We start from the raw sequence: 13,556 nt of genomic DNA, 5'->3' as shown, positions 1-13,556 counted from the left end.
GGCTCTATGGGGTTGGTTTGGGTTAGTGAACTGAGCCTCAGAACCAGCTGGCTGAGTGATGTCCTGAGGCTCTATGGGGTTGGTTTGGGTTAGTGAACTGAGCCTCAGAACCAGCTGGCTGAGTGCTGTCCTGAGGCTCTATGGGGTTGGTTTGGGTTAGTGAACTGAGCCTCAGAACCAGCTGGCTGAGTGCTGTCCTGAGTCTCTATGGGGTTGGTTTGGGTTAGTGAACTGAGCCTCAGAACCAGCTGGCTGAGTGATGTCCTGAGGCTCTATGGGGTTGGTTTGGGTTAGTGAACTGAGCCTCAGAACCAGCTGGCTGAGTGATGTCCTGAGGCTCTATGGGGTTGGTTTGGGTTAGTGAACTGAGCCTCAGAACCAGCTGGCTGAGTGATGTCCTGAGGCTCTATGGGGTTGGTTTGGGTTAGTGAACTGAGCCTCAGAACCAGCTGGCTGAGTGCTGTCCTGAGGCTCTATGGGGTTGGTTTGGGTTAGTGAACTGAGCCTCAGAACCAGCTGGCTGAGTGCTGTCCTGAGGCTCTATGGGGTTGGTTTGGGTTAGTGAACTGAGCCTCAGAACCAGCTGGCTGAGTGTTGTCCTGAGGCTCTATGGGGTTGGTTTGGGTTAGTGAACTGAGCCTCAGAACCAGCTGGCTGAGTGCTGTCCTGAGGCTCTATGGGGTTGGTTTGGGTTAGTGAACTGAGCCTCAGAACCAGCTGGCTGAGTGTTGTCCTGAGGCTCTATGGGGTTGGTTTGGGTTAGTGAACTGAGCCTCAGAACCAGCTGGCTGAGTGTTGTCCTGAGGCTCTATTGGGTTGGTTTGGGTTAGTGAACTGAGCCTCAGAACCAGCTGGCTGAGTGCTGTCCTGAGGCTCTATGGGGTTGGTTTGGGTTGGTGAACTGAGCCTCAGAACCAGCTGGCTGAATGCTGTCCTGAGGCTCTATGGGGTTGGTTTGGGTTAGTGAACTGAGCCTCAGAACCAGCTGGCTGAGTGCTGTCCTGAGGCTCTATGGGGTTGGTTTGGGTTGGTGAACTGAGCCTCAGAACCAGCTGGCTGAGTGATGTCCTGAGGCTCTATGGGGTTGGTTTGGGTTAGTGAACTGAGCCTCAGAACCAGCTGGCTGAGTGCTGTCCTGAGGCTCTATGGGGTTGGTTTGGGTTGGGAACTGAGCTTCAGAACCAGCTGGCTGAGTGCTGTCCTGAGGCTCTATGGGGTTGGTTTGGGTTGGTGAACTGAGCCTCAGAACCAGCTGGCTGAGGGGACTCTTCTCTTGTTTCATCTCATGACATTGTAGAGCTGTGTGATGGAATGTTTTGGGGTCACTTGTTTTTAGATGGTTGTAAAATTTGATGACAAATTTTTTCTAGTCTAATAAAGGAGAGGGGTATTGGCCCAGTTCGGCTCTACACGCGTTAATAGGAGACTCTAATTGGAATTTGGATTTTAATTATCCTTTTAAATGCAATTCTCTTCTTGCTTTGTCTCTCAGCTCATTCACAGCCATGTGAAAGCTACCTGTGTTGCTGATATTTAGTCCTAGATACGTGTCATTTTTGGTGTGTTCTAATAGGTCCAAATATAATTTATATTAGTCATCCTGAGTTCTGCAAGTATTATGGAATATCATTATATTCAGTCTGGCAAAATCTGTGATTAACGGTCAGAGCCCAGGTCAGGCAAAATCTGTGATTAACGGTCAGAGCCCAGGTCAGACAGAACCTGTGATTAACGGTCAGAGCCCAGGTCAGACAGAATCTGTGATTAACGGTCAGAGCCCAGGTCAGACAGAACCTGTGATTAACGGTCAAAGCCCAGGTCAGACAGAACCTGTGATTAACGGTCAGAGCCCAGGTCAGACAGAACCTGTGATTAACGGTCAGAGCCCAGGTCAGACAGAATCTGTGATTAACGGTCAGAGCCCAGGTCAGACAGAACCTGTGATTAACGGTCAGAGCCCAGGTCAGACAGAACCTGTGATTAACGGTCAGAGCCCAGGTCAGACAGAACCTGTGATTAACGGTCAGAGCCCAGGTCAGACAGAACCTGTGATTAACGGTCAGAGCCCAGGTCAGACAGAACCTGTGATTAACGGTCAGAGCCCTGGTCTGACAGAACCTGTGATTAACGGTCAGAGCCCTGGTCTGACAGAACCTGTGGTTAACGGTCAGAGCCCAGGTCATCTCTGTACAGCATACCCTTGATTTCAGTGTTGTGTAGGGTGAGACCAGGTGCTGCAGATTTCAGTGTTGTGTAGGGTGAAACCAGGTGCCTTGATTTCAGTGTTATGTAGGGTGAAACCAGGTGCCTTGATTTCAGTGCTGTGTAGGGTGAGACCAGGTGCCTTGATTTCAGTGCTGTGTAGGGTGAAACCAGGTGCCTTGATTTCAGTGTTGTGTAGGGTGAAACCAGGTGCCTTGATTTCAGTGTTATGTAGGGTGGAACCAGGTGCCTTGATTTCAGTGCTGTGTAGGGTGAGACCAGGTGCCTTGATTTCAGTGCTGTGTAGGGTGAAACCAGGTGCCTTGATTTCAGTGCTGTGTAGGGTGAAACCAGGTGCCTTGATTTCAGTGTTGTGTAGGGTGAGACCAGGTGCCTTGATTTCAGTGTTGTGTAGGGTGAGACCAGGTGCCTTGATTTCAGTGCTGTGTAGGGTGAAACCAGGTGCCTTGATTTCAGTGTTGTGTAGGGTGAAACCAGGTGCCTTGATTTCAGTGTTGTGTAGGGTGAGACCAGGTGCCTTGATTTCAGTGTTGTGTAGGGTGAAACCAGGTGCCTTGATTTCAGTGTTGTGTAGGGTGAAACCAGGTGCCTTGATTTCAGTGCTGTGTAGGGTGAAACCAGGTGCCTTGATTTCAGTGTTGTGTAGGGTGAAACCAGGTGCCTTGATTTCAGTGCTGTGTAGGGTGAGACCAGGTGCCTTGATTTCAGTGTTGTGTAGGGTGAGACCAGGTGCTACAGATTCTTACACTGTTTTGGCCAATTCATTTATTGGACAGCCCTGTTTCACTCCCCTGAGAGAAGAAGTCTGTTTGCTTGTTGCCGATTTTCACCGCACATGTGTTTTTAGTGTACATTGATTCAATAACATATTTTGTTGTCCTCCAATACCATTGGACAGCTGTTTCTGACTGTGGTAATCCCATTGGCTTGGAACCTTATTGTTGTGGTTATTTAGACGGAAAACATTCAGACATTGTAAGGGATTTCCTCCTCTTCATCTGAAGAGGAGAGGCGAGAAGGATCGGAGGACCAATATGCGCCGTGGGAAGTGTCCATGGTTCTTTTAATAAGAAATACTACACATGAACACAACTGAATACAAAAAAACTATAAACGTGGAACGAACGAAACCCAAAACAGTACCGTGTGGTGAACAACACACAAATAACTTCAGATCTTTATTGTAAAGGGTTTAAACATTGTTTCCCATGCTTGTTCAATGAACCATAAACAATTAATGAACATGCACCTGTGGAACGGTCGTTAAGACACTAACAGCTTACAGACGGTAGGCAATTAAGGTCACAGTTCTGAAAACTTAGGACACTAAAGAGGCCTTTCTACTGACTCTAAAAAACACAAAAAGAAAGATGCCCAGGGTCCCTGCTCATCTGTGTGAACGTGCCTTAGGCATGCTGCAAGGAGGCATGACTGCAGATGTGGCCAGGGCAATAAATTGCAATAAATTGCAAAGTCCGTACTGTGAGACGCCTAAGACAGCGCTACAGGGAGACAGGAAGGACAGCTGATCGTCCTCGCAGTGGCAGACCACGTGTAACAAAACCTGCACAGGATCGGTACATTTGAACATCACACCTGTGGGTCAGGTACAGGATGGCAACAACAACTGCCCGAGTTACAACAGGAACGCACAATCCCTCCATCAGTGCTCAGACTGTCCACAATAGGCTGAGAGAGGTTGGACTGAGGGCTTGTAGGCCTGTTGTAAGGCAGGTCCTCACCAGACATCACCGGCAACAACGTCACCTATGGGCACAAACCCACCGTCGCAGGACCAGACAGCACTGGCAAAAAGTGCACTTCACTGACGAGTCTAGGATTTGTCTCACCAGGGGTGATGGTCGGATTCGAGTTTATCGTCGAAGGAATGAGCGTTACACCGAATCCTGTACTCTGGAGCGGGATCCATTTGGAGGTGGAGGGTCCGTCATGGTCTGGGGTGGTGTGTCACAGCATCATCGGTCTGAGCTTGTTGTCATTGCAGGCAATCTCAACGCTGTGCATTACAGGGAAGACATCCTTCTCCCTCATGTGGTACCCTTCCTGCAGGCTCATCCTGACATGACCCTCCAGCATGACAATGCCACCAGCCATGCTGAGGAGATGCACTGCAGTACTTAATGCAGCTGGTGGCCACACCAGATACTGACTGTTACTTTTGATTTTGACCCACCCTATCTCCTTAACCCCACCCCTCAGCTACTCTTCAGCTACTCTCAGTCCATCCCACATATCTCCTTAACCCCACCCCTCAGCTACCCCCTCAGCTACTCTCAGTCCATCCCACATATCTCCTTAACCCCACCCCTCAGAGACCGTTGCCAGAATATCCCATCAAACTAGGACCAAGCAGCGTGTTCATCAGGTGAAGGATTTCTGGACATGGGAAGAAGTGATGGGGAGATGCGAAACCCTTCCTTGGTGACAGACGGAAGGAGGTTATGGAGGACAGCGATGACGACAGGGTTCACGTCCACGACGCAAGCCCAAGAAGCAGCCTCAAAAAAATACGGGGTGGTCGGCGAAGTTGAGGGGTGAGTCAGAGACCGTTGAGGAGTTGTTGGATAAATTGGAGGAGATTGAAGCGAGAGAGCTGTTGGTTTGGCGTAGTATGCACGGCATTCGCCCTGAGGAGCGTGTTAGCCGTCCGATGCCACCTGAGTCAGCTCCCCGTACTCGTCCTGAGAAGTGTGTTAAAGTTCTGGTACAATTGATGCTGGCTATACGCACCAGGTCACCAGTACGTCTCCACAGTCAGGTACGTCCTGTGCCTGCACCTCGCACTCTCCCTGAAGTGTGTGTCCCCAGTCCGGTGTGTCCTGTGCCTGCTCCTCGCGCTCGCCCTGAAGTGCGTGTCCCCAGTCAGGTACGTCCTGTGCCGGCCCCATGCACCAGGCTTCCTGCGACAGTTCCCAGTCCAGAGCTTCCGGCGACAGTTCCCAGTCCAGAGCTTCTGGCGATGGTTCCCAGACCGGAACCTCCGGCGACAGTCCACGGTCAGGAACCTCCTGAGACGGTCCACGGTCAGGAACCTCCTGAGACGGTCAATGGTCCGGAATCTCCAGCTCCATGGCCGGAGCCTTCCCTTCCCCTGCGCCGATGTCCAGTTCAACTCCAAGGCCAGAGTCTTCTTTTGTTCCGATGCCCACTCCAGACACAGCGTCCAGTCCAGCTCCATGGCAGGAGCCCTTCTCTGTCCCGATGCCCAGTCCAGACACAGCGTCCAGTCCAGCTCCATGGCAGGAGCCCTTCTCTGCCCCGATGCCCAGTCCAGACCCAGCGTCCAGTCCAGCTCCATGGCAGGAGCCCTTCTCTGCCCCGATGCCCAGTCTAGACACGGCGTCCAGTCCAGCTCCATGGCAGGAGCACTTCTCTGCCCCGATGCCCAGTCTAGACACGGCGTCCAGTCCCGCTCCATAGCAGGAGTCTTCTTCTGCACCTAGGTCCAGTCCGGGCACAGTGTTCAGCCTGGGTCCATGGCTGGATCTGCGGGATGAGCGGGTTCTTCGCCCCGCACCAGAGCCGCCACCGACACTAGACACCCCTCCTCCCTAACCCTCCATTTTTGTTTCAGGTTTTGCGGTCGGAGTCTGCACCTTTGGGGGGGGGGGGGGGGGGGGGTACTGTCACGTTCTGACGATAGAAAGCCTTTATTTTCTATGGTAGAGTAGGTCAGGGTGTGACTAGGGGTTTAGTCTAGTTTATATTTTCTATGTGGGGTTCTATTTAGTTTTTTCTATGTTGGTGTTTTGGTATGATTCCCAATTAGAGGCAGCTGGTAATCGTTGGGGATCATATTTCAGTATTTTTTCCACCTGTGGTTTATGGGAAATTGTTTTGAGTAAATGCACGTAGCACCTCTGTTGTCACAGTTTAGTTTATTGTTTATTGTTTTTGTTCAACTAAGTTCAACTATTAATAAATGATGTGGAACTCAAAATCCGCTGTGCCTTGGTTCGACCATTATTCCAGCGAACGTGACAGACTTAATATTTTCCTCTTCCATTTCACCACAATACCGATACGGTTTCAACATCCCGGATCTTACTCGTGCACATAGCGATCTCTTGCTTTTAGGTAGGGAGGAGGTTATAGACCTGGGTAATGTGTTGGCAGGACAACAACCAGGTCAACAACCTCTCTCTCAATGTGTGGAGGGTGTTGTCTGTTTATCAGTGAGGAGGGTGTTGTCTGTTTGTCAGTGAGGAGGGTGTTGTCTGTTTGTCAGTGAGGAGGGTGTGGTCTGTTTGTCAGTGAGGAGGGTGTGGTCTGTTTGTCAGTGAGGAGGGTGTGGTCTGTTTGTCAGTGAGGAGGGTGTGGTCTGTTTGTCAGTGAGGAGAGTGTGGTCTGTTTGTCAGTGAGGAGGGTGTGGTCTGTTTGTCAGTGAGGAGGGTGTGGTCTGTTTGTCAGTGAGGAGGGTGTGGTCTGTTTGTAGTCATTTGGTTGTACTGTTAGAGGGGCCAGTTGTACTGTTAGAGGGGCCAGTTGTATTGTTAGAGGGGCCAGTTGTACTGTTAGAGGGGCCAGTTGTACTGTTATAGGGGCCAGTTGTACTGTTAGAGGGGCCAGTTGTACTGTTATAAAGGCCAGTTGTACTGTTAGAGGGGCCAGTTGTACTGTTAGAGGGGCCAGTTGTACTGTTAGAGGGGCCAGTTGTACTGTTAGAGGGGCCAGTTGTACTGTTAGAGGGGCCAGTTGTACTGTTAGAGGGGCCAGTTGTACTGTCAGAGGGGCCAGTTGTACTGTTAGAGGGGCCAGTTGTACTGTTAGAGGGGCCAGTTGTACTGTTAGAGGGGCCAGTTGTACTGTTAGAGGGGCCAGTTGTACTGTCAGAGGGGCCAGTTGTACTGTTAGAGGGGCCAGTTGTACTGTCAGAGGGGCCAGTTGTACTGTTAGAGGGGCCAGTTGTACTGTCAGAGGGGCCAGTTGTACTGTTAGAGGGGCCAGTTGTACTGTCAGAGGGGCCAGTTGTACTGTTAGAGGGGCCAGTTGTACTGTCAGAGGGGCCAGTTGTACTGTCAGAGGGGCCAGTTGTACTGTCAGAGGGGCCAGTTGTACTGTCAGAGGGGCCAGTTGTACTGTTAGAGGGGCCAGTTGTACTGTTAGAGGGGCCAGTTGTACTGTTAGAGGGGCCAGTTGTACTGTCAGAGGGGCCAGTTGTACTGTTAGAGGGGCCAGTTGTACTGTCAGAGGGGCCAGTTGTACTGTTAGAGGGGCCAGTTGTACTGTCAGAGGGGCCAGTTGTACTGTTAGAGGGGCCAGTTGTACTGTCAGAGGGGCCAGTTGTACTGTTAGAGGGGCCAGTTGTACTGTCAGAGGGGCCAGTTGTACTGTCAGAGGGGCCAGTTGTACTGTCAGAGGGGCCAGTTGTACTGTCAGAGGGGCCAGTTGTACTGTCAGAGGGGCCAGTTGTACTGTCAGAGGGGCCAGTTGTACTGTTAGAGGGGCCAGTTGTACTGTTAGAGGGGCCAGTTGTACTGTTATAGGGGCCAGTTGTACTGTTAGAGGGGCCAGTTGTACTGTTAGAGGGGCCAGTTGTACTGTTAGAGGGGCCAGTTGTACTGTTAGACGTTATTGTCACATCGTTTTCTTCACAAAAGACCATGTTCATAATCACCATCGTTGCCACTGTCTAATAACAGATGTAAAAAAGAAAGATAGCAACAATTAGTTGAGTAAAAATGATTTCGTACTCCACATTTAGGGGGGCCACAAGGGGGTCCAAAATTGTTGTCACAGACCCCCCCTCCCCAGAACCGCTAGTGCCTGAAAGTGACTCATCTCCCCCTCTAGAATGGAGAAACTCTCTTCATTAAGGGAATGTATAAAGGAATGTATAAATGTATGACACAGAGGATTACCTTTTTATCGGTTAAGACCTGTAAAGATAGATCTGTAAAGATAGATCTGTAAAGATAGATCTGTAAAGAGAGACCTGTAAAGATAGATCTGTAAAGATAGATCTGTAAAGATAGATCTGTAAAGATAGACCTGTAAAGATAGACCTGTAAAGATAGACCTGTAAAGATAGATCTGTAAAGATAGATCTGTAAAGATAGCCTTCTTGTTGATTTATAACCAGATAATGTATTCTCTTGTTTTGAGTCTCTGCTCTCTCTGTCCCTCTCTGTCCCTCTCTCTGTCCCTCTCTCTGTCTCTCTCTGTCTCTCTCTGTCTCTCTGTGTCTCTCCGTCTCTCTCTGTCTCTCCGTCTCTCTGTCTCTCTGTCTCTCTCGATCTCTCTTTCTTTCTCTTTCTCTCTCTCTCTCTCTCCCACTCTCTCTCTCTCGCTCTGTCTCTCTCTTTCTCTCTCTTTCATTCTGTTTCTCTCTGTCTCTTTCTCTCTCTTTCTCTCTGTCTCTTTCTCTCTCTCTCTCTCTGTCTCTCTCTCTCTCAGTGAGTGGGGGCTGGTCTTCGTGGACTGAGTGGTTGGAGTGTAGCGCCCGCTGTGGGCGGGGCTGGCAGAGACGGACACGCAGCTGCACCAATCCTGCTCCTCTAAACGGGGGAGCCTTCTGCGAGGGCCCGCCTTTTCAGAGAGTTACATGCACCACTCTATGTCCAGGTAAAAATGATTGACAGGTGTTTGCCCTGTTAAAAACACAGGTGGACGTTTACTGTCATGAATCTTGTCCTGGAGGCTGAACTGAGCGATTTCCCCTTAGATAGGCCAGCTGCAAAGTCAATATTGTCTATACTCTATTCATGAAAACAAAAATTATATTTTTGATTTTAATTCAAGGTTAAGGTCAGATTTGTACATACTGCTAGTTAGCCAGCTTGTTAGTTAGTTAGTTCATCTTGAACCCTTGCCCGCTAACCCCTCACCTCTGACCCCTGACCCCTGTAGTGGACGGAGGCTGGACAGAGTGGGCCAAGTGGTCAGTGTGCGGGACAGAATGTACCCATTGGACAAGCAGGGAGTGTCAGGCCCCCCCGCCCCGAAACGGAGGACTCCACTGTAGTGGGAGCATGATGGAGAGCAAGAACTGCACCGACGGACTCTGTTCACGCAGTGAGTCAGGACGGAGGGAGGTAGGGGGGAGGGAGGGACAGAGAGAGGGTTGGGTGAGAAAGCGAGAGAGAGAGAGAAAGGGGAGGAGAGAGAAAGGGTGGGGTGAGAAAGCGAGAGAGAGAGAAAGGAGAGGAGAGAGAGCGAAAGAGAGGGAGGGAGAGAGAGAGAGAGAGAAGGAGAGAGAGAGAGAGATGGAGAGAGAGAGAGAGAAAGGGGAGGAGAGAGAGCGAAAGAGAGGGAGGGAGAGAGAGAGAGAGAGAGAGAAGGAGAGAGAGAGATGGAGAGAGAGAGAGAGAGAAAGGGGAGGAGAGAGAGCGAAAGAGAGGGAGGGAGAGAGAGAGAGAGAGAGAGAGAGAGGGAGATGGAGAGAGAGCGACAGAGAGAGATGGGGGGAGATAGAGAGAGAGAGAGCGAGGGGGGGGGGGGGGGGGGGTGAGGAGGAGGAGAGGGGGGGAAGAATGAATGTGAAGGACCAAGAGACCAGGGCTGTATTCATTAGGAACAAAATAAAGTGAAACAAGGAGATCCTCACTTCATCTGCATCTAGTTTTAGATGTTGTGTATCACATCACCGCCGTGCTGTTGGGAGAAATCAGAAAGAAAGAAAGATATTCTGAAGTCTAACAAACACAGACAGACAGACAGAGGCAGAGAGAGAGAGAGTGAGGGGGAGGGGGAGAGAGGCAGAGAGAGAGTTGGGAAGACAAGTCTACCGTAGACAGATGTTCAGCGGGTTCACAAGAAGAAAAGACAAGTGATCCAAATGTTAAAGGCACAGATGGAGGGTGAAGGTAGGGCAGAGGGCAGTGTGTGTGTGTGTGTGTGTGTGTGTGTGTGTGTGTGTGTGTGTGTGTGTGTGTGTGTGTGTGTGTGTGTGTGTGTGTGTGTGTGTGTGTGTGTGTGTGTGTGTGTGTGTGTGTGTGTGTGTGTGTGTGTGTGTATGAACGAACGAGAGGAGTGTGAAGCGAAAGGAGGGCACAGAGTCGGAAGGAAGGAGTGCAACAACAGACAGAGAAGAGTAAAGAACAGAGGGAGTGGAGAGGAGAGAGGGATGAGGAGGGTGAGTCAGATTCACCCTGACACACAATGTGCAACGCCTGATGATCTGGGTGGAATCCAGCTGACCACACACACACACACACATACACACACACACACCAAGTACACACAGGCAGTGAGCTACACACACAGGCATCACTATCTCTGTCTATCTTTGTCACGCTCTCTATATCACCATCTCTGTCTAGCTATCTCTCTCTATATCACTATCTCTGTCTCTCTCTCTATATATATCACTATCTCTGTCTCTCTCTCTATATATATCACTATCTCTGTCTATCTCTCTCACTATCTCTGTGTCTCTCTCTATAGTCGTGGCCAAAAGTTTTGAGAATGACACAAATATTAATTTCCACAAAGTTTGTTGCTTCAGTGTCTTTAGATATTTTTGTCAGATGTTACTATGGATACTGAAGTATAATTACAAGCATTTCATAAGTGTCAAAGGCTTTTATTGACAATTACATGAAGTTGATGCAAAGAGTCAATATTTGCAGTGTTGACCCTTCTTTTTCAAGACCTCTGCAATCCACCCTGGCATGGTGTCATTTAACTTCTGGGCCACACTGATGGCAGCCCATTCTTGCATAATCAATGCTTGGAGTTTGTCAGAATTTGTGGGGTTTTGTTTGTTCATCCGCCTCTTGAGGATTGACCACAAGTTCTCAATGGGATTAAGGTCTGGGGAGTTTCATGGCCATGGACCCAAAATATCGATGTTTTGTTCCCTGAGCTACTTAGTTATCACTTTTTCCTTATGGCAAGGTGCTCGATCATGCTGGAAAAGGCCTTGTTCATCACCAAACTGTTCCTGGATGGTTGGGAGAAGTTGCTCTCGGAGTATGTGTTGGTACCATTCTTTATTCGTGTCTGTGTTCTTAGGTAAAATTGTGAGTGAGCCCACTCCCTTGGCTGAGAAGCAACCCCACACATGAATGGTCTCAGGATGCTTTACTGTTGGCATGACACAGGACTGATGGTAGCGCTCACCTTGTCTTCTCTGGACAAGCTTTTTTCTGGATGCCCCAAACAATCGGAAAGGGGATTCATCAGAGAAAATGGAGTATATGCAAATTGCCATCATACAAACTGAGGCAGCAGACTTTGTGAAAATTAATATTTGTGTCATTCTCAAAAACTTTTGGCCACGACTATACTGTACATGCTAACACACACTGAGATCAGATGGACAAATACTGTACAGGCTAACCCACACAGGCAACCCACACAGACAACCCACACAGACAACCCACACAGACAACCCACACAGACAACCCACACAGACATTACTGTTCTTCTGCAATTGCTTGTTGTTTGGGGTTTTAGGCTGGGTATCTTTAAACCACTTTGACTGATGGGAGAGAAAAGGGGACATTTGATTGGTTGAGGTCAACACACTCTGGATTTGAGTTGAGGAGAATGTGTGTTTTGTTGAGAGAATGGATTGGGGTCCTGGAGTCTAGTAACTTCATAGTATCAATCACTATAAAGAGAATGTATTGGGGTCCTGGAGTCTAGTAACTTCATAGTATCAATCACTACAAAGAGAATGTATTGGGGTCCTGGAGTCTAGTAACTTCATAGTATCAATCACTACAAAGAGAATGTATTGGGGTCCTGGAGTCTGGTATCTATAACAGTGTTTACTGCTGACCGGTTGGGATACACGACGTTAAGCCACTTACTTGGGTTTACCTCATTCATAGTCCTTTATATGTGGAACGGTCATTTGGATCTATACGTGTCAAAAAAGATAAGAGAGCTTGTTTTGGCCAATCAGGACCTGAATCTGATCCGTCACATAATCATTTAACACGTTCATACATTTAAATAATAGTAATAATAATAATGTAGTTATTACACATTGATTAAACACTATCACTCATTTTGTCATATGTCACAGCGATTCACCAATACATATGCTATGACTCATAGATTTTGGTCACTGATGATCCTCGTTTACGTCAAGGTCGTCACTGTCAAGGTCGTTGGGACTCTGCCGACTCAAACTGCTCACGCTCTCATGTACCGATGAAAGACATTCACTCAACTTTGATGTTCTTCGGAGGTAAAATTAGCTAGCTCGTTAAAACAATGGCTGCCCAGTTTCTCGAAAATGTTAAATTACACCATCTCTGATTGCAACAGACTGCCTCTCATGGACAGAAGAGATGGACATCAAACCGTCAATAGGCAGGTAACGTTAACTTAATGTTAAATAGCTAGCTAGGTGTTGAGTGGGAGGGGTGTAAACAGCTGCGACAGAAAAATGTAGCTCGATAATATAACGCTACCTAGCTTCCAACGTTAACTAGCTAGACAGATCTGCCTGCCACTTGACATTAAACTGAACTCAAGATAGCTAGCTAACGTTAATGGTCCATAATCTAGTTATGGAATCTATAAAATGTGAACTAGCTAGCTAGCTATAGTGATGTCTGTATGAAGATTTTTTTTAGCTAGTTTGTAGTTAAAACTACATCGCCTTTAAATGCACGATTGTCATCATAGGTCGGAGGCTCTGAGAGCTGGCACAGATTAGACAAATGAACACTTTAGGGGTTGTTAGCTACATAAAAATAACATTTTACTCAACCAATCGGGCCTTCTGTCTATTTTTCAGGCTAGAATTAGATATTTTTGGAGGTCATGTGATTGCTGTTGCAGAGGAGTTCCTGCAAGAGGCTAAGGACATCCAACAACGGGAACCTTCTTGAAGACAGAGTAGATCACTGACATCAACAATGAGGTGCTCCTCCATCACCACCACCTCAACTCCTCCACCACCACCACCTCAACTCCACCACCACCACCACCTCAACTCCACCACCACCACCACCTCAACTCCACCACCACCTCCACCTCAACTCCTCCACCACCACCACCTCAACTCCTCCACCACCGCCACCTCAGCTCCACCACCTCAACCACCTCAGCTCCATCACCTCAACGCCTCCACCACCTCCACCTCAACTCCTCCACCACCTCCACCTCAGCCTCAACCACCTCAACCACCTCAGCTCCACCACCACCACCACCTCCACCTCAGCTCCTCCACCACCACCACCACCTCCACCACCACCACCTCCACCTCAGCTCCTCCACCACCACCACCACCTCCACCTCAGCTCCTCCAATCACCACCACCTCCACCTCAGCTCCTCCAATCACCACCACCTCCACCACAGCTCCTCCAACCAGTGGATCTTCAGTGCCACTCGTTCCTACTCCAACCTGAC

General features: G+C 49.0%; 1 protein-coding gene across 1 annotated transcript in view; it reads left to right on the top strand.

The window, feature by feature from the left end:
• The window catches only part of LOC109885048 (netrin receptor UNC5B-like), a 124,314-nt gene that overhangs the window by 46,008 nt on the left and 64,750 nt on the right, over positions 1-13,556 (top strand). The window contains exons 6-7 of the mRNA XM_031804852.1: positions 8,641-8,808; positions 9,094-9,258. Of these exons, the coding sequence (XP_031660712.1) occupies positions 8,641-8,808; positions 9,094-9,258 (333 nt within the window). The remainder of the gene's footprint in view (positions 1-8,640; positions 8,809-9,093; positions 9,259-13,556) is intronic.

Source organism: Oncorhynchus kisutch, linkage group LG25 (assembly GCF_002021735.2).
Source record: "Oncorhynchus kisutch isolate 150728-3 linkage group LG25, Okis_V2, whole genome shotgun sequence".
NCBI lineage: Eukaryota > Metazoa > Chordata > Actinopteri > Salmoniformes > Salmonidae > Oncorhynchus > Oncorhynchus kisutch.
This window is presented reverse-complemented; position numbering and strand designations above follow the sequence as displayed.